The following is a 20,337-nucleotide window of genomic DNA, read 5'->3' on the forward strand; positions in this document are numbered from 1 at the left end:
CAACCTGTGTGTGGGTCCAGCGGATGCTGAGGTTGAGGTTTCAACCCCCTAAACGGGGAGGGCTACAGACAGCTAGACCAAACCTCTCCAGGGAGGTCCTGTTCATACAACTACACAGTTATACTACCATTACAACCAGTTGAAGTCACCAAATTCACAATCCACAGCTCGGCTGGTCTTCAACCTACCTCACACCACACCACACTTCACCTCCTATCACACTACACCACTCCTCCGCACCCTACACTGGCTACCAGTGGCTGCTCCAATCCGAGTTAAGTCTCTGGCTTGCTGCCAATGGCTTTGAGCAATTCTACAGAAAATCCTCCAACAATATACCCCAGCCCGTAACCTATGACGGTCCAAAAGCTTGCTACCTCCTAATGGAGAGCCCAGCAGCCACTCTACAAAATATCGATCATTTAGGCCCAATCCCATTTCTTCCCCTTACCCCTTTACCTTAAAAACAAGGAGGAGGGGGAAGGGGAAGGGGTAAGGGGTAGAAATGGGATTGGGCCTTACTTTCCTGGATTCACAATGGTGGAACGAGCTCACCACTGACATCAGGACCGCTGAAACCCTATCCATCTTCTGCAGCAGGCTGAAAAAATCTTTTCAGACTGCAAACTAATATTATAAAATAATTAAACTTTAATCTTGTTTCTTTATTGTAGCACTTAAATCAGTTTGCTTATTAATGTATTTTATGTTCTCCTAGAAAAATAGTACTATCGAATTTCAAATGGCTTAGTGCTGTACCTCTGCGAACCCGCTAGGGGTCGCCGTCTCCCGGTTAACGATCGCAATATTACTGGTACTATGTATTAATCTGGGTTTAATCCTACATGTCCAAAATCCAAACTATAGCAAGATTATCATCCCCTACTCTGCATTGAACGAATCATTTTTTTATTATACAATATACTTTTCTCTCCTCTATTAGGCTACCCAATAGTACAACATGTAAATGTATCAAATGAGTGCATGGAAGTATACACAAAAAATAACTGTTTGCTTTGTTTATAATTATACTACGAATGTATCTCTAAACTTTTATTATAAATAAAAAGAGACTAAGGTACTACTGAAGGTATTTATTTTCTAAAGTCACTACTTCATTCCAGTCGCATTAAATAAAAATAAGTACAATATTGCACTGTTTAACGTTGAAGGATTCCAACATTTTTTCCATTTATTGAGAAGAAGACCTGATACCACACCAATATAGAATAATAACATCATAGATGTGACCTGCACGACCATCCCTCAAATTTTACATACATCTATAAGTCTCATACTCATACTTCATATACAGTTAAGAAAGATTCCCAGCACCACTCTTGGAACACCACTTTCAAAGTGGTGTTGTAGGTCATTGATCCTCATTTCCAACAAATAGCTTTTCTCAACAATGCTCCAGAAGGCTACAGGGTTTTGTGTCCCACCTAATTGTCCCGTAGCCTTTCCCCGGTGGCCGTGGAGAATCACAAGGTTAGCGTCGTGGCTTTGTTTTGGGAACAGTCCGTCCCCTCGCAGCCTCCCCCCTCCTGTTGGCGCAGTGACAGCCGGCTCTCTTCACAGAGCGGCACGGACGCACTTTGGTACAGGAACATGTACGAGTCGCACAGCAACCTGCGCACGGGCTCGGCCGCACGGGAGGGGTCGACCGCGGCCACTTCCTCCTCCGACTGGGACAGAAAGTCGCCGAGCTGTGGGCAAGCCGTGACCTCTGGGATGTTGTAACCGCTTTGGTCGTCTCCTGATACAGAGGGAGGGAGGGCGGGGTTTAGATAAGACATCAGCCCACGTGGAGCTAATGACGTCTCTGTGTCAGCCAGCAATGTTATCTCTCAAATCGTAGCGGAGCATTCCCTGAGCACAAGACAAGCTTAAGTGCAGCGAGCAGAAGCGCCAAAACAAAATCAGCATTGGCATAAACAACAAAGTCGCCTTTTGTTAAGAGTCAAGGTGAGGCTTTAGGGAAAAGTCCCATTTGAATATTTTCTTTTTAGGTGAAGCGATGTTATGTGATGGGTAACAAAATACACTGACACGCACACAAAAAAATGAACTCTCTCTCACCACATCTATCGGCCATGCTGTCGAAGAACAGCCATGAGTGGGGGTCAGGGCCGTATTTGACAAAGGACACGTAGTGGCTGGTTTGAATACAGAGGACGGCAAACAGCTCCATTGCGTGTCCGGGAACGGTTGCACCGGTGGTCGGCTCTGCAGGCGCAGGTGCCAGGGCTCTGGGGCGGTGTCCCTGCCGCGAGGGATGAGTGTGCACCTGTTAGGGAGAGGGAGAAGATGGAGAGAGATTTAGAGGGGAACAAATAGCATCTGGTCCCATCTGTTTGGGCATGGCACATAAAAAAACAGTCAATAAAGAGTGCCATGCTCAGAATGTATGCACTCACAGCATTGTATGACACAACGAATGGCAATGTATAGATAATTATTCTAATTAATATCATCATCAACATCTTAAACTATATACGACATTGCAAGATAAAAAAGCTTTAATATTCGGCCTGGTACTCAGGTTGAATAGTAGAGTGTTCTGGTTACCTGTGTGCTGCAGACGGAACAGTACTGCTTGATTTTCCCTGGCTGGAGCTTGCGGTCCTGCAGACACTGTACACACTCGTTGGTGGCTGGCTGCCCACAGATGAAGCATTCTCTGGGAGCTAAGGAGGTAAAAAGTGATTCCCAATAGTGTCAAAAATGACACTGTTTCAAAACAAAGTGTCACACAAGTTTTCGATGTTGTAAATGTTAACATTGAAGGGGACATATTATACTACCAGGTGTGAGTGTGATTAGCCATTACAAGCCGTTTTGAAAATGTGCAGCTTCTGACATCACAGGTGGGCGTGTCCACCTAGATGTATGTCGGATAGATAAGCAACGTTTGCTACAGTCCACTGGGTAGGCTGGTAGACTGATCTCTCCAGCACACATCTAGGTGGACACGCCCACCTGTGATGTCAGAAGCTGCACATTTTCAAAACGGCTTGTAATGGCTAATCACACTCACACCTGGTAGTATAATATGTCCCCTTTAACATTTACATTTTTGTCCGTTAGCAGAAACTCTGATCCAAAATGGATAGTGAATGCTGATAAGATAAGATAAAACTGTATCAATACATTTCATAAAGGAGCGAGTAGGGGTTAGGGCATCCTGCTCAGGAAAGTGCCGACAGCAAGACACAAACTAGAGACTTTGGGGATTAAACCCGGAGCCCTTTGACTGGGAGTCGAACACCTGAACCCCTAAACTATCCTGCTCCTAGAATGTGAATTCATAGGGTGGAACCCGGTCATCACCATTGTGAAGGAGATTGTTGAGGTCCAGATGGGTAGAGGGGATGATGTGTGGGAACATCTTGTACTTCTTTCCAAACCTCGGCATCTGCAATATGAGACACGATGGGGCCTGTGGGGCAACACACACAAACGGTTTATAGGCGTTTGATATCCATACATGAATGGCCACCTGCTGTCTACATCATCAGGTCTTGTTTACTTCGCAGAACGTCAACCCACCTCCTCAAACTTAAGGTTGCATGACAGGAAGGAAGCGTCCAGCAACTGTTGAACAGTTGGCACCCTCCCGGCCTGCTCTTTTTCTAGGATGATCTGGTAGGTGTACGCGCCCTCACACTTCTCCATGTTGGACCTATGAGGAAACACTGGTTCCATCTCAGCAACTCAACACGAGTCAGTGAAACACAAACTCTACACTCTGGCTGGCTTTCATCCTGACCTGAGTTTAAGCAGCGGTGCTATGCAGAGAACTCGCTGAAGCAGAATTGAGATGAACTCCTCAGGATCTGAAAGAGGGCAAGGGACATCAGGACAGAATTAGGACCAAATGACTGGTGCAAAATCCAATTTAGGCAAAGACATGACCCTTTCTTATTAGATAATTAATAAAAAAGTTATACAGATATAACAACTGATAGTAATGACATGACATTAATAATCATAAGAAGAAGCAGTGGCTACCTTTTTCCTCTGTTCGGAAAGTGTGGCAGCCAAGCTGTTTGCGTAGGCTCATCACACTCTCGGCATGAACAAAGCCTTTTCTGGAGAGAACAGAGTAGGTGACGGTCAGTGAACAGTGAGCACTATCATTGTCCAATCTGGATTAAGATACTGATAAAAAAAAAAACTTTGTTATATTTTATATTTTATGTACAAAAGCTTCTAGTTTCTGAGAACTCCCTGATAGCACCAAAACAAAACAGCCAGCTTTCTAATGACAAGAAAAAGTAAGCAAACCTGCGTAAGCGGTTGACAATCTTTTTTCTCAGTATTTGACAGGTGGGTTCTTCTTTCCAATCCGGCTTTTGCCAGGAGCTATCCAGGACGGTGGAAGAGCAGAATAAACTGCAGCAGGAGAAAGAAAAACCTGCTTTTAAATATATATTAATGAAGGGTGTATTTTGTAGATATAAGGAGGACGTACTGGGAATCACATGATGCGCACCCACTAGCTTTACCTGAAGAGCGTGGCATCGAGGTAACAAGAATTGAAATGCCCCTGAATCCCTCTCATCCTCCCCACTAACAGAGACGCGGCCTGGGATTCAGAGATAGGTGGCGTGTCCTCTTCAGAATCGTCTGACTCGATGTCTGAACACAAACAAACATGGATCATTAACATCAAATCTGATTTGGGATCTACCAATAAATAGTACGGTGGGGGGGGGGGGGTCAGGGTCCCACCAGGGGGGATGTCGACACTCTTGAGGGTCTTCTTCCTGTCGAAGGAGCCGTGGAACCTCTGGTCAGGACTGCACATCGTCATGGCAATAAACAAAGCCCGGCCCGTTGGGCAAGTGAAATATCTCTGGCCTCCACGAATCCCATCTGAGCAGCCCTTCAGGTCATAGTCCTGGGAAGACGGAGAGAGGGGACAGATGAAGGCCCCGCGCCACATTAAAAACCTACTCAGAACACATTCTGATGGACTTACTGCAATATCCACCATACATGTCATGCTGGCAATGTCATTGCCAGCGATTGCTGCTGAAATTCTTTTGCATTTGACCCTAAACCACGTCTTGAATCTCACCAGTTCGATACCCGCCCACTCCACAGTCTTGCCCACAGGTACACCCTTCCAGCGGATGACCCCGTACACAGTGGCCCCCGTGTTGGACGTGACCTCCACCATGGAGCCCACATCCAGGGGGGCTTCGTCCGCTGCGGGGCCACGGCTCGCTGTGATTCGCTGGTCCGTGCGTGTCTCGCTCGGCCTCAAACGCGTCCTCATGTTGGGCAGGGAGTTGATGCGTGACACCACCTTCCTGTCGACACCTGGTGACACGTGGGGCGGTTCAACATTATCACATGGTGTGGTTCAAGAGGTTATGTCACAAGCACTGACACCGATCGATACGGCCCGCCAGTCATTCCACAATACAGGTCTACATCCCAGGTATGCGACACAACTCGTGAGCATGCAATGTGCACAAGTGCAAGGCCATGTGATATGCGCCGCCGGGCATTCTACAGCATGACAATCTCAGGTTTTTCCGGTTCACTTTTGTCTGCTCTCGTAAAATGTTGTTGATCTGATCTTAATCAGATCCCATGTTTCTGCTTTTACTGTGCGCATGTATGTTGGTAGCAGTTGCTTTACTCACAATCTCTATGTCACAATCTCTTAAAAAGCTATTTCCAGAGTATAAACTGATGGTTTGTCTTTCTTTTGCAAATTATTGTAACGTAGCTAATGTTTGTTTGTAGTGACATCCTAACATCAATTATTCCGAGACTATAATTTGAATGCATAAATAATTGAAGGAATTTCCCCTCTTGTATTGGACAGAAATGTTGGGAGGCTAGCTCTAGATACCTATCTAGATAATATTAATAATAATTATACTAATAATTATGATCATTATTCCCATCCTGTACTTCTGCTGTGGTACACTCATTTAACGTCTGACCCTTATGAAGAACATGGTACCTGGTACCATGCAGTACCTACCGCCGGTGTGTCCATCGGCCCAGTGAGGCCTAACGGGAACCGTGTAGCCAGGGACCACCTGGACAATGTCTGCTGCGTTGAACAGAGGGAGAGGGGCTGGCTTCTTGGTCCCAGCACTCTTCTCCTGGTCCTATAAGAGAGAAAGCGAGAGAGAACAAATAACAAATAAAAAACGCTAGTTAGAGGGTAATCTCGGATACAGCAGTCCTACTATGCTATCTGCACTTCCTGAGGGGAAGTGGATGAAATAGGGGATTTTAATAAGTTTATTTGTAAAATGGACTCTACATGGTGTGAGATTTGAAACCTTTGTAGCACTTCCTTTTTAAGTTAACGACTGCTGGCCGTGTGGGTGTTCACCAATTACACGCTAACATAACCCCGCCTTGGTCAAAACAAATATGAAGCTAAGAAAGTGAAACGCCTTGTTCACCGAGATTTGAGCTTGTCAGCCTATAGACTAAAGACTTAAGTCTGATTTGTGGGAGAGGTTGAAGTAAAAAGTAACTGAATAACAAAAACATATCTTCCAGGGCTGCTTATAAAACTGAAGTAATCAGAACATAACTTATTAAACACTGTTCTATTTTGAATAGAAGATACATATTAACAAAATAATATCTTGGCTGGATCCAACCCATACACCACCAAAGCCGGAGTAAAAGCAAGTAGGCTGTGACATTACTCTCAAGTTGTCAGAACATGTCCTATAGGTTGTTATGTTATGGCATTGACATTTATTTGTAATGGTGGCAACCAGTTATGTAGTTACTGTTTATAGTTAGAGAAAATAAAAAAAGACTAAATATGCTAGGATAAGTTCCTCGCCCACTGGACTGAATGATGAAAGGAAACACATAAGGGACCTTTTCCATACCAAAAACTCCACTTCGAACCCAAGCATATGAAGGTCCTCTGCATTCTCCTTTCTTCCAATCTTCATCAGGTTTTTAACCAGCGCTGGCAAGTGCCCTTTCTTGTACTTCACCATCACTATATCATGCTGGGACAGCTCACAGATGGCAGAGAACAGCCGGGGGTCGCAGATCAGCTCAACACGCTTGCTTGCAATGGGCACAAAGAGCAGCAGCTGGGCCTGGTGACGGGTAAGGGGATACGTGTCTTCCTTCTTCACGGTGCCCCCGCTGTTGGGGCCGCCTGTGTTGCTGGTGCCAGTGTACATCAGCCCCAACACCTCTCCATCCTGCCTCTCTTCCTCCACACGACCAATGCATCCCCGGGAGAATCCTTTCCATGACTTCCCCCGAGTGACTATAAAGAATTTCTCTTTTCCAACAGCTTTGTTTTCCATTTTGTTGAATTTTTAAATAAAGTATATAGGTTGTAGGATGTATTTTTGATTGTTTCTGGATCACCTGGCAGGCTGCTCAGCAGAAGGGATGTTGAAGACAGAGAAATTCAACCTGGGAAAAAGGTGCAAATCCTTTTTAATTCCAATGGAAGAGCAAAAGTTCGCAGCACTAATCAATTAAAATCGATAGCCGTGGATAATCGAATGTGCAAGGCAAATAAGTAAACACCTGCATATGTAACCATCTCCAGGTATGAAACTCTCACAGATCCTGCTTACTTTGCTTTTGAACTATGCTTGTAGGAACCGCCCACGAGAATCGTGAAGTGAATAATTACAATGTTCACAGAAAACATTGACATGGACCTTGTTACAATAATAAACCTAATTTAAAAAAATTGCCTGCCAAAGATCCACTGACGTTGAACGTTACTTTACACGATCTTATGCCCCCCCCCCCCCCGATGAGAACACCTGACCCCAGCCTGAACCCCTTGCAATGGTCTAGAAATCCACTGAGTCTATGCTACATGTGACAAAGTGTAGTACCTACCCCGTCTAAAGGCCATTTCAACTTCATCAGTTCGTTGTTGAAACACTGTAGCGTTAACGTCTTAGCCTCCTCTTCATTAGTTTTGAACAAGGAAGTTTCGACGGGCAGCTGATATTAACGTGAAACCGACCACGCCTCCACTCGTTCTCCTATCTGCTACCCACTTACTTCCACGAAATAGACACGTCAGACATTTACGGATATCCTGCCAATGAATCTAAAAGGAAGATGCAAACCCAAAGGAGATTAACTGTTAGGAAAATTTGCCTAATTTATAGGGAGACAAGTTTCCCAGAAGGAAACCAGAATGCAGAGGTGCGAGTGTGTGCAGCTTTCGTTTCCACCTGAACTTCCGTCTTCCATACTCCTCTGGCTCTTCAGACGTTACGTGGCTCCTTTGAGGGACATGTTTTCATAATTAGATATACATCATACGTAGGCTGATGGGTCAAATTCTTATGTGTCATGTTTACAGTAAAGGCCAAGTTCGTGATAAATGCATAAATGTTTTTTTGGTTTGTTTGGATCCGATGACTCCAACGTTATTTTATCGCAGGAGTGCCCTCTATTGGACGGTACACATAACACGATCGATTGGCAAGGTAGCCCTCTTCCGGCCACATCACTTCCCAAATAAGAGACTAAACAAAGCCTTTTTAATGCCAAGACTTTAGGTATTTTGCCATCATGGAGTGAGTGAGTGAGTGAGTGAGTGAGTGAGTGAGTGAGTGAGTGAGTGAGTGAGTGAGTGAGTGAGTGAGTGAGTGAGTGAGTGAGTGAGTGAGTGAGTGAGTGAGTGAGTGAGTGAGTGAGTGAGTGAGTGAGTGAGTGAGTTTCTTCCATAGACTTCTTAGTAGACAACAAAGTTGCACCTAATTTGGGATTAAGTGGTCCTTTTCATGTAGAGTCACAACTTTCAAATAATGTAGTCCTGAAGGTGAGGGGTTTACATACTACCCTACCTGTATGTCCAGGTGGATGTACACGTTTTTCAAACTAGAAAAGTTGCATTAATTCAAACAGAATTCTCAAATGTGAAGCCTTGACCTTGTGTCTAACCTTTGAAAGTATTCACTAATTTTGTAAAATTCCTTCCTGGCATTGCAGCAAACTCAGTATCGAGTTGTTTTCTTTTTGACACTGAACCCAAAGTGATAGATAAATATAAACCGAAGGAAAGTCAAGTTTTCCAGTAGCAGCAGTAGACAACAGAAGACAAGATACAATGAAATAGATAAGATAAGGAAAGTAGTAGTCTTGTACCATACCATAAATGGTATGATACAAGAAGATAAAAGATTTACAATGAAATGTTATATGGCACCTAAACATATACACATTCATATACACCAATACACCCCCACAAATCACGTCAGAAAAGTGTATATATATATATCCATAGAAACACACAAAGATACACATGATACACATACGAATACACTCAAAAGAACGCCAATAAATACATACACCAGTACACACACACACACACACACACACACACACACACACACACACACACACACACACACACACACATGCGTATATACATAAATACTGTACAGCCATCCATCTGTAAATACTCATACACAAGCACACATAACAAACCACAATTGTTAATATCAGCTTAAACAAATAATCATCAAAACAAATCAATTACATAGTCTTAACACATTGTCATGACATTCAGTGTGATGAATGTCACATGATTCACAAAAATTGGTTTGCTAGGTGCGAAGAAACACCAAGCACTTTCGTATCCAATTAGTAGAAGACCTGAGGGGCTTCATAATTATACTTCTTAATGGCCCTCTTAAGCAAAGGAATGCAGTCAATGCTACTAGCATAGCATACATTCTGGCGTTGATTCATTGGGTTGCCGAATAATAGATTGTTATTATGGCATTATGGCAGAGCACTAATAATATCCACACTATTTGTGGCATTATCTACAAAAAGTGAACACATGACAGAATGAAAGTTCCTTTAAATCCACTCAAATATCTCTCATCAACTCATTCAATATTATTTATTATTTACTGAGCCAGTTGAATTTCATCTACTTCTGCTATACCATAGTATCGTTGTGGGCAAGTAGGTTTTGAAATGATCATTAAATGATGGATTACATTCTCTCGAGTCAGTTCATGTTTATTGTTTTTTGAAAGTTGTTACACATTCCGTAACTGCATGCTAGAAAATCACATGGTAGGTATGTCACTCATTCAGCTTCACTTGAAATGCAGAAGGCTTTGACGAAACAACGCATCTCATCCCACGAGATGTCAAACTTCATACGATTTTAGTTGCTGAATTGCTTTGATAATATTTTGCTGTGGAGACAGGGTTCACATGGATCGGTTTGTCTGGAGCTGCACAAAGAAAGGATATAAATGAGGTGGATTCATGACTTTATTATCTCAGCCTAGCTTCTCGTGTGGCGTTCCGACGCTGATCCGAGCACTCGGTCCTTGTGTCCACCTGCTCAGTGGGTGTGGCTGCGGCAGCCCGGCTGCTGCAGGTAGGCGCTGCGGTGTGTGTGGGACCTGTGGCTCTCGCTCTGCTGGCGGGCGCAGTTCTGCCGCTGGAGACTGCTCCGCGTCAGCTGGCGGCGCTTCTCCCCGGCCTGAGCCCTCTGGACCCGAGAGGCGTGTGTGACCTTGGCCAGCGCGGCGGCCCGGGACGCCACGTTCTGGAGGACCCCCGCGATCAGAGCGCTGCGGTCCACCAGAACCTCCGGCTCTGACGGCCTAGGAGGAAACATACCCAGGTGAGGTGAACAGGAAATTAAATCTCTAAATCAGGTCGGAAATGCATTCAAAGACATCTCTTGGTTTGCACACTCAAAGCCAGAGTTTAGAATACAGTGTCTAGGAGCTGGACACAGTATCCTCAACCGTCTGTATTCTGAAACTTTAGGTACTCAGGAGGCACCTCGACTCTAGGTGTGTCAAGATATGAAACAACCTTTTTGTGGAGATTTTCCTTCCCCTCTTACCCGCTGCCATCTCCTGGGTTAGGGTCAGGGTGTTCACTCAGAGCAGGCGTCAACACAGCACCTTGAATCTGGTCCTCCTCTCCTGAACACCCCTCGCTGACAGCTTCTGTGGAGACATGGGGCGATCAACATCACCGCCGCTGTTAGGGTACTATCATTCATATAGAATGAACACATCGACTATGACAGGGTGAACAATTTAATATCAACCATTAATGTTTGAAAAACTAAAAACTGTACTCTGGTAAGCTGTCTGTCGTGACATACTTCGTTCGTACAACTGACAACAGGAACGGACGCTATAAGCGACGTAATAATACAAAAACAAATAACCTCTATGGTTCAGCAGAAGCCAGCCTTCGTCAACCACTTCCCCGCTGGGCTGGGCATCGTCGGCAGTCTTCTCCTCTCCACCAAAAAGCAGGCGGGCGATTGCAGTGAACATGTCTGTATCTCTGCTGACTCCCACCAGCCAGGACGTTGTCCCTTGATGTTCTTCTAGAGGTCAGGTGGTGCGATGAAGGGCTTCTCCCAGCTTGATGGTCTGCTGCTGTTGTGCATAGAGAGAAAAGAAGGATGAGTTAAGTCTATATTGGATACAGTGGCCCAGCCTTTGAACAGAAACTTCACACACTGACTTATTGTTATACTATTTGATAATATGGTATATACAATTTTAGAAATCACCAATTTTTACATATCGACTCTCTTTTACATATCACCTCTTTTATATATATCACCAAACAACAAAGGTCCTCTCCTCTTTCAAAGTAGGTCATCATTACTTTGAAACCCGTTATTATTTTGTCCTAATTAAATTCAGGCAACCTCGTCAGCTGACTACAGCGACCAATAAGGTTTCATGTAATACATTTAAACAATCCACACCACTCTATGGGCCATATGTTGTCAGAACAAGGAGGAGGGGGCTGCATCTCCTGCGGAGTTGAATGTTTCATTTTACCAAATATAGAACAGTTGGCGTCGAGGTTTAGGGTCTATGAATACTGTACGGTGCAGTGTATAGATATGCATACGCTTTGCATTCATTGCCATGGATGTGGATTGAAAAAGGGCAGAAGACTTGATAGTGAATAGGCAATAGCAACAGTGATCCAAAAGTCTAGAGAGGATGGTTGACATGCCAATGATTTTAACTTTAAGGTAAAGGCATTGCGAATTGTTGGTTTTTGATTTTATAGTTGATGTACTGGACAGATGCTTGCCTTAAAGCTTTCAAATATTGGTTAGATGAAGGACCCATTACTATTTCGTCATTATAGCGATATGTCGCACTCACTTTGTAAATGGTTACAATCCAGAGTTATCCATCATTTATTGAAGTGAACAAGTGTCATTAACAACGTAAGAAAACAGTGTGACGATAATCATAACAACCATTTATTTGTGTTTTACTTACCCGGCCGCGAATGATGAACCTCAAATATATTCGGAAATCGTGTTGCAGTTCTCGAAAGGAAAATTGCAGACCAGTAGCATATATCTTTATGTATTTGTTAAGAAGAATTATGATATGCTACAATATTGCTCTCTTTGTGTTCTTGTTTGCACCGAATTTGAAATCGACCACTGCTGACAGGGCCAACGAAGCCCCTCCCTTCCACGGATACGACCAATCAGACACCACCACGCTGTCCCTTTAAAAAAGTAGGTTTGCTTGACGAGAAATATGTTATTATTTTGCGTGAGATGTTATTTTATATTATTAACTCATTAAAGTTAATATGGATGCTGTTTGGAACCTTAATAAATGGTTGTAGGTGACTGAGGCATGTAGCGCTATGCCTTTAATATAAATCTGGGATCAATTTCCATTTTTTGCTCTCAGGTTTGAAAAAGTTGAACAGAAAGTTGTTAGTTACACAGAAAAAGAATACAAACTAATTAATAATGCAACCGTCTCATGAAGATGTGTTTTCCAAATCCCCATAATAAGATATATCGTAGTGATTTATTGTCCAAAATTCGGAGACGTTACCACATACATCCTGAAGGTGGAGCAGTTGCTCTTCTGATAAGTTCATGAAGCCCAGAGTTGTTACCTTGCGCCTGTTCCACTGTTCTTCAGCGGTGCGTCTACCATAGGAGGTACGTAAGGGTACTGCAGGTGGTAGAATTGAAAATTAATATACTATCTAAATTGTTCACTAAATTAAATAGGAATATGGTTCATCATTAAAGAAATAGGCTAGTGATATTTTGTACATTCCATTATATCTTTCCCATTGGAATATCTGCTGATTTAATATGAGGTAGTACACGAAAGGCCTTGATGACGATTGAGAAGTATAATTTAAGTCAAATGTTGGGAACGAATAATGTATTTTTTTGTTACTTGCAAATATATTCAACAACTTATAACAGAGATCGGGATCTTTTTTTCTAAATAATTCTGAAAAACATTTTCCCCACCCCCACTAATGATAATTATACTAGTTATATACATTTTGGCCCTTCTGCCAAAATATATTGTTTTGGCAGCAGGGCCTTCTCTGCTAGGCCCAAGCTGGGTCATAAGATGCCGCAGGCACCACCTGACCCAATGCGATGTTACAGCCATCAGGAGACTGCAACCTTCAATAATCACGCATCCTTCAATCACAGTTATGTCACACGGATATCTAACAATAGGGATTCGATTAATCCCACTTAATTATCTTTCTCTTTAAATAGGTCGCAGTAGCCCTATTTGGAAATTGGCTCAGAGGATATCCTTCTAGGATATGGTAGGTCTGGTTGCGAATGTATATTGCATCACAAACAGTTAAGCATCCAGTGTGATGCGAGTGTCCATGTCAGAGAAGATAGTACGTTTTCAACTTGCTGTGTAACTTTGTGAAGTGACTGCACCCACGTGGATTGTATGGTCGCGAATGAGGCGAGCCTGTATACTAGCCTACATTGCCTCCGATGGGCAACTTTAATCAAACACTATTTATACAGATGACTGGCATGAGTGGCATCTGACAGTATATTTGAGGGGCGATGCACTTATAGTGCACAATTATCGCTTGGAAACACGAATTGATGTTGTAGAATGTCTGTGCGTAAAGTAGTACTTCTTGCGCACATTTCGCCTCCTAACTAGCGGAGGACTGGAGGAGGGGTGTGCCCTCGGGGCGAGCACACCCCTGTTGCTTATGTCAGTGTTTCTACAGAGGCGAACATTTAGTTATCTTGGGACCGCAGCACTCACAGTCTAGTTTTAAAAGTAGAAGAAAGGACCACATTTGGATGTTTTTTTTTTCCTTCTTACTTTTTTAAGAATCCAAGGGATATATTAATTGGATAATTCTGCGTCGCGGTTGCGGGATACTTTTCCATTCACATTAATTTAACACCAAAACATAAAAAATGCCTCGATCATTTTTGGTAAAGAAATATTTTGCCAAACAAAAGCCGAATTACAGTGAATTGGAATGCTACAATGGTGAGTACAACAAACAAACAAGTGAATACTTAATGCTGAAAATGATAAATGCTTTCGTACACAACTGGATACAATTATAGCTTATAATAGCCTATAAAATGCAACCACCTGTTTTCTTAAATAGCCTATGTCTGATCGTAAGTGGGTTTTTCTAATGTCGCAATATAGACCTACTCTATCGAGAGACAACCAATCGCGTAAACTTTGTTATTGTGCATGCCTTCAAAACCAGAAAATCCCCGATCAAGTTGGGGCCCGTTCGATGCACTTTTCCCCCTTTCTGCAGACAGAGCTCCATTCATGTTACAACCCCTTGTGAATACGTGGGAGGAAACGGCCGATGAAACTTCATGGCTCTAACTTCTTCACTCTCTAAATGACAGGAAGAGGGTGTAAAGATAGAACCCAAACACAAAATCAATTTGACTACGTCATCGAAGAAAAGGGGTTAACAACAAAAGTTACTCCTATTGGATCTACTTTAAAACCTAAACCACAGCGGTTGATGAATCACCCTAATCTCCTTATCATTACTTATTTGAAACTTGTGACTGCTCCTTCAACCCCCTGTCTCCCTCCCTCAGAACTCTCTTTGGAGCGGTACCCTCTGGCGGAGCTCGCACCCGGGGACAACATGGCCACCTGCTTCACCGCCAGCCTAGTGTGGGACCTGAGCGTGCTGCCGGCCCTCTACCTGCCCGCCTCCTCCCTGGAGCCCTCTCCCGCCGTGGGGCCCCTGGACCTCAGCTCCCCCTCTAGCCTCAGCAGCAGCGCCAGTAGCAGCGGAGAAGAGGACGAGGGGAGAACCTCCGACCCCCCCAGCCCCGAGCCCGCGCACACGCACAAACACACGTACGGCCCCCGGCAGCGCATGAAGTGCACGGGAGTCAAGAGCCTGGCCGTCTCGTCTCCCCGAGAGGAAGAGGTGGAGGAGGAGCGGGAGGCTGCGGCGTCACCCCTGGCAACCAGACCGGCCTTCCTCTGCAAACATTGCCCCAAAGAGTACACCAGCCTGGGGGCCCTGAAGATGCACATCCGCTCGCACACCCTGCCCTGCGTGTGCACCACGTGTGGCAAGGCCTTCTCCAGGCCCTGGCTGCTTCGCGGCCACATCCGCACGCACACAGGTGAGACCGTGGCCGCCGGGCACTGCAGGGTCACCTCTACTGAGGTTTTGCCAACAGACGTTGGTGATGGGACTGTCATTGGCTGGTGCCTTTTGAAGAAAAAAAGATTTTTGAGTCGAGTTGATTGATATAATCACAGGCAGGCCCTGTATGGATCTTTTAATCATTGATCCCTTGTTTCCCTGAATGTTCATGCAACATAGAGGGGGGGTGTTTATCTTATAGACGCTCTGGAGGAGTACAGGATAGGGGTTAGAGTTTCTCTGACAAAGGGTACAAAGAGCATCTAGGATTCCCCCCTCCTCTGCAATCATTGAGCATTTACTTCCATACTACTGCATACTCGTCACTGCGCTAATCTCATTTGCCTTTGATTGAATCATGATAAATCAGTCAGGCTGTGGGTGCCTGTGACCATGTGCCTGCTCATTATCTTCAGAATGTGTTGGGAGCCCAGGTCCTCAGAGGTGTTAACGGTCCACTCCTGTGAAGCCGGAGACGCCTGACTGGCTCTTTGTGTTGGTGGGGGGTGGGGGGGGGCAATCATTAGCACCACCTGCCAAAAGGCCATCCACCAGGAGGGACAAAAGGAGTCGTAGGCAACGAGTCATATGATGTGTGTCTGACCCTTTGTTTTCCTTCCCCTTCTCCCCCCACTCCTCCTCCTCATTCCCTGTGCTCTAGGTGAGCGCCCGTTCTCCTGCCCACACTGCAACCGAGCGTTCGCCGACCGCTCCAACCTGCGCGCCCACCTGCAGACGCACGCCGAAGTGAAGAAGTACCAGTGCGGCGTGTGCTCTCGCACCTTCAGCCGCATGTCCCTGCTGCAGAAACACAGCTCCTCCGGCTGCTGCTCCAGCTCCGCCACGGGCTGAGGGCCGGGGGGGGGGGGAGAGGCCCTCTCCCCTGGAGGGGGGAATGGAGGGACCTGTGTGAAGGCCTTCAGGCCTAGTGGAAGGCTGAACGCAGCCCGGAGGACCACCAGCAGGGCCGTCGGAGCATGACTCGCGGTGCTCAGGGTTCATTTGGAGAGGACGGCCGACGTACCGTGACAAGCCAAAGGCTGCGGCCGGGATTTGGATCGCGGAAAAAAAGGAACAGATACAATATCTTGTTTATGAACTTTGGACTTCTTTCATTTTTTTTTTTTTTTTTTTTTCTGGTCCTTCATACTTTATGGGCTGCTGGATCAGTGCTGAGTTGAGAGATTCTGCTCTGGTGCTGGCCCTCTTTGACGGGCCACTTCTTAAACAGACCAAATAAGTTAAAGCATCAGAAGGGCTTAGTGGCAGGCCAGCTCAGGACCAGGATCTAGTCCGACCTGCCCAGAGTGACGGGGGGGGGACGGGGGGACGGGGACGGGGGTGCGTGGGTGGGGTAAATCTCTCAACACACACACGCACACACACACACACACACACACACACACACACACACACACACACACACACACACACACACACACTCTCACCCATAAGTGACACAGCTGTCGCTGGTACTATAGTGCAGAGAGACGAGGGGCCAACAGGTGCAACAGCCATGACCTTCGCTGCTAGTGTCAGCAGGTGACTTCCACTGGCTGGGTGAGCTCATGAAAAAGAAGGAAGTGTGTCCACACAGAAGAATGGCATCAGTTAGTCCCTTCGTGATTTTATTCTTTGTTTTTATTTTTTTCTCCTCCAGTGTAGATGGCTTGTAAGCCCATGTTTTGATGACACCCAGATCCGAGTCTAATCAGATGAACTTGAGCAAATAGCAAAGCCATTGTCGCCTGCCCTCCTAATGATGAGGAAGACGATGCAATTTATGCACTCCAGGTTACCACAGTGTTGGCCATGCCTACTAAAGCCATTTTGTTTTTTAGGAGTTCTATTGTTTCTCTGCCTTGAAATCGTGTTACAACCAAAAACGTGCCTTTTAATTTACCTCATTTGGTAAGTTTTGTTCTTATACAAGTGTCAGTTGCAGTATTAGTAGAAATTAGCACCAGATAGTTGGAAAAAAAGTCGGTTTGGACCAAAGAACGTGCCTTTTTTTATTGTTTACTCCATGGAGACGTGGACACCTGATATGTGACCAGGACCGCTAAATGGCCTGTATGGAGACGGATTTTAAACTTTCCTTACAATGTTATGGCTTTTTTGTTGTGCAATTTTAAGATGTCTTATTTCAATTTTATACCATGCTTGTGTGTTATGTTTTTTGTCATATTTCATAACTGATGAATTCTCATTCAATAAAGTAATTTATGTTTATTAAAACTCATGATTTACAATCCTCTGATCCAGATTTCCAATTCCCAATGGAAGAATAGCAATAACTCAAACAACCAATCCCAACCACTATGAAAAAAATCCCCCAGTAAAAAAGCAGCATACCAATGGAATTGTCATATTGTGCCGTTGGTTATCCTGTTAACCATTAACTGGTTGACTTAGGCTCAACAGGAGGGGTCTTTTGATTTCTAGTGTTATAAGTCAATAGACCATTGTACTGGAGGTGAATCGAACGATGTACAGGAACAACTGATTTGCACCTGCTCCTGGTGTCCACCTGCCACACGTTCTCAGACGCACTAGACAAACACTAAAGGGTAACGCAATCCAGCTTCTGGCTTCTGCTGTTCCCTTTTTTGTCTTATTGCCTAATTGCTTGTCTGCTGTGTGTATGTGTGTGCACTTTCGGTATGTGTGTTTGTTTGTGTGTGCGTACGTGCGTGCAAGTTCTTGTGTGTGTATGTAGATTGGATTGTGTGTTTGGAAAGATCCAAAACCTGGTTCTGTATACGGAACCGTCCTAGAAGGTCAGTAGGTTTGAACACATTTTTTACTGGTTTCTAATGAAACAAGACGTGCTGTCATCCTGGTGTTGTAAGGTGTTGCGTCTCAGCCTCTGGTTTATCGTAGTGCTCTCCTCCATTTCCTTTGCATAGGCCGTGAGTCACCACACAGTGCTCAGACTGCGGCTGAACTCAGCTAAGTCAACCAGCCCGGTCCCTGTCTGCCTGTCCGCCTGTCTGCGTGTCTGTAAGGGAGGTGCGTGGGCGTAGGAACGGGGCCAGAAGAAAGTGAGGTAAGCTCTTCCAAGCTCTTCTTCTCTTTGGCTCTCTCTCTCTCTCTCTCTCTCTCTCTCTCTCTCTCTCTCTCTCTCTCTCTCTCTCTCTCTATTCCCCAATGAGTCAGGGAAATCTGTGCTGTTCGACCTCAGCCAGCGTTGAAGACAGTCCTAGCGTGAATAAGTGATTCACCGCGTTTCCCGGTCACACGAAGGAGACTTGGAATCGGAGTCGTGCTATGCTCACACATCTGTGAGCAGGCGTGAACCGGCTCCAATCTGACGCTTTAGTTGTGGCCTCATTTTGGTAAGAAGTTATATATATCTATAGATATCTATATACATAGATATATTTATCTATAACACTTGTGAGGCCACAAAACAAATGTGGTTTATATTTATATATATATATATAAATATATACTTAGGCCTATCTTATTATGTTTTTTGTTGATGGGAAACAGTGAGTGTGGGTGTGTGTGTGTGTGTGCGAGTGCGTTGTCAGATATGTGTCTGGCTGATGTAATCTGATGGTGACATGTTGTCCTTAGGTGAAGGCTTGAGCAACACAGCATCAAGTCTACATCCCCTCCGTCGCACACATCTCACTCGCCGTCCCCCTCGGTTTTTGTGATGACTTTCAAACTTTGACCAAGTCAACACGCTCCATTTATTTTCCGTTTTCTCCCACGCAGTGCTTCGTACGATGCGACAACAGCGATCTGTACTCCCTACTGTAAGGGGCTCTTTGCTACATCATAAAGTACTGTTTTAACTGTTTTTTCCCTCTCTTTTTTTTTTATAGAGAAATTAAAATACATCATGGCTCCTCTGCGTGCTCCTCCGGGGGAGATGGGAGGTCGGTGGAGTCTGAAATCTGAGAGCTCTTTCCTGCAGCGCTGCTAACACTGCCAGAACACTCACTGTAATTTACCAAAAGTGCCTGCTATTTATTCCATAAAGCATGTGTTTAACATTCCTCAAGCCCACTGTGTTTGTGTAGTGCTCGCTCTCTCGCCCTCTCTCCCTCTCTCCTGCTCTCTCCCTCTCTCTCTCTTTGCCGTTCACTTTGCCTGCCTCTACAGCTGCATTTCTATTTATGTATCAGCGTTCCTGTGTCTGTGTGTGTGTGTAAGTATACGTTGAGGTGTGTGTATGTGTGTGTGCGTGTGTGTGTGTGTGTGTGTGTGTGTGTGTGTGTGTGTGTGTGTGTGTGTGTGTGTGTGTATTCGCCGCCGGGTCCCTGTCGAGAAGCAGCCATTGCTTCCCCAGAAGGATCGTCTCTCCCCCCTCCGAGACAAGGCCGACAGGAAGAGGGAGTTTATGCTGTCCTACTTTACAAAAAAAGAAAAGAAAGGAAAAAAAAAGTCCAGAGATCCAGCCCCCAGTGCTGTGTATGTTTCTGCTGCTGCAGCCGCTAAGCCCTCCTCCTTTGCTCCTCTCCCTTCTTCCTCTCCCAGCCAGCACTGCCTCCCCTCCCCCCACTGGACGTCCCACCCAAGCAGCCTCGCAGGCTTCTTTCCTCAGGGCGGGGTGGCCGGCTGACGGCGGATGGTAGTTGTCGGTGGGGGTTGAGGTGGTGGGGGAAGCTTAGGGTATGAGATGCTGCAGAGGGGCCGGGACCCCGGAGCTAATAGCAACAGAGAGAGAGAGAGAGAGCACACATCGCCATATTGTCCAGCTGAGCGGCGGGCAGCTCCCACTCCCGGTGCAGCCGTGCTAAGACTGCACGATAGACGGGAAGTACACAGACTCAGGGCTGAGCTCGTGCAGAGCCATCCCGTGGCCGTGCAGGGGCCATTTTGTTCTTTGTTATTGTTGCTGTTTTTGTTTCAAAG

At 45.2% G+C, this 20,337-nt stretch overlaps 2 protein-coding genes and 1 long non-coding RNA gene across 4 annotated transcripts; 2 read left to right on the top strand and 1 right to left on the bottom strand.

Annotated features, from left to right (window-relative positions):
• Positions 1–1,151: 1,151 nt before the first annotated feature.
• cyldb (cylindromatosis (turban tumor syndrome), b) lies at positions 1,152–8,420 on the bottom strand. Its single transcript, XM_060070073.1, has 15 exons — positions 8,217–8,420; positions 7,873–8,089; positions 6,885–7,431; positions 6,008–6,137; positions 5,087–5,331; positions 4,738–4,906; positions 4,512–4,644; positions 4,291–4,398; positions 4,015–4,094; positions 3,773–3,839; positions 3,553–3,685; positions 3,334–3,442; positions 2,572–2,690; positions 2,083–2,290; positions 1,152–1,759 (listed from the first exon to the last, which is right to left on the bottom strand). Exons 3-15 carry the CDS (start codon positions 7,317–7,319, stop codon positions 1,485–1,487), a joined length of 2,211 nt encoding a protein of 736 aa, XP_059926056.1. The 5' UTR covers positions 7,320–7,431; positions 7,873–8,089; positions 8,217–8,420; the 3' UTR covers positions 1,152–1,484.
• Positions 8,421–11,584: 3,164 nt separating this feature from the next.
• Positions 11,585–16,736, top strand: snai1a (snail family zinc finger 1a). 2 transcript variants are annotated; one of them, XM_060069392.1, is made up of 3 exons: positions 11,585–12,535; positions 14,903–15,445; positions 16,130–16,736. In XM_060069392.1, exons 2-3 carry the CDS (start codon positions 14,953–14,955, stop codon positions 16,318–16,320), a joined length of 684 nt encoding a protein of 227 aa, XP_059925375.1. In that variant the 5' UTR covers positions 11,585–12,535; positions 14,903–14,952; the 3' UTR covers positions 16,321–16,736. The 2 variants fall into 2 exon arrangements, with proteins under 2 accessions (XP_059925375.1, XP_059925374.1); XM_060069391.1 differs by lacking the exon at positions 11,585–12,535 and adding an exon at positions 13,908–14,318.
• Positions 16,737–16,805: 69 nt separating this feature from the next.
• On the top strand, positions 16,806–19,478 carry LOC132470629 (uncharacterized). The gene is made up of 2 exons (XR_009528675.1): positions 16,806–18,517; positions 19,305–19,478. It is a non-coding gene; the product is annotated as an uncharacterized LOC132470629 (long non-coding RNA).
• The last annotated feature ends 859 nt before the right edge of the window (positions 19,479–20,337 follow it).

Source organism: Gadus macrocephalus, chromosome 13, assembly GCF_031168955.1.
Source record: "Gadus macrocephalus chromosome 13, ASM3116895v1".
Lineage (NCBI taxonomy): Eukaryota > Metazoa > Chordata > Actinopteri > Gadiformes > Gadidae > Gadus > Gadus macrocephalus.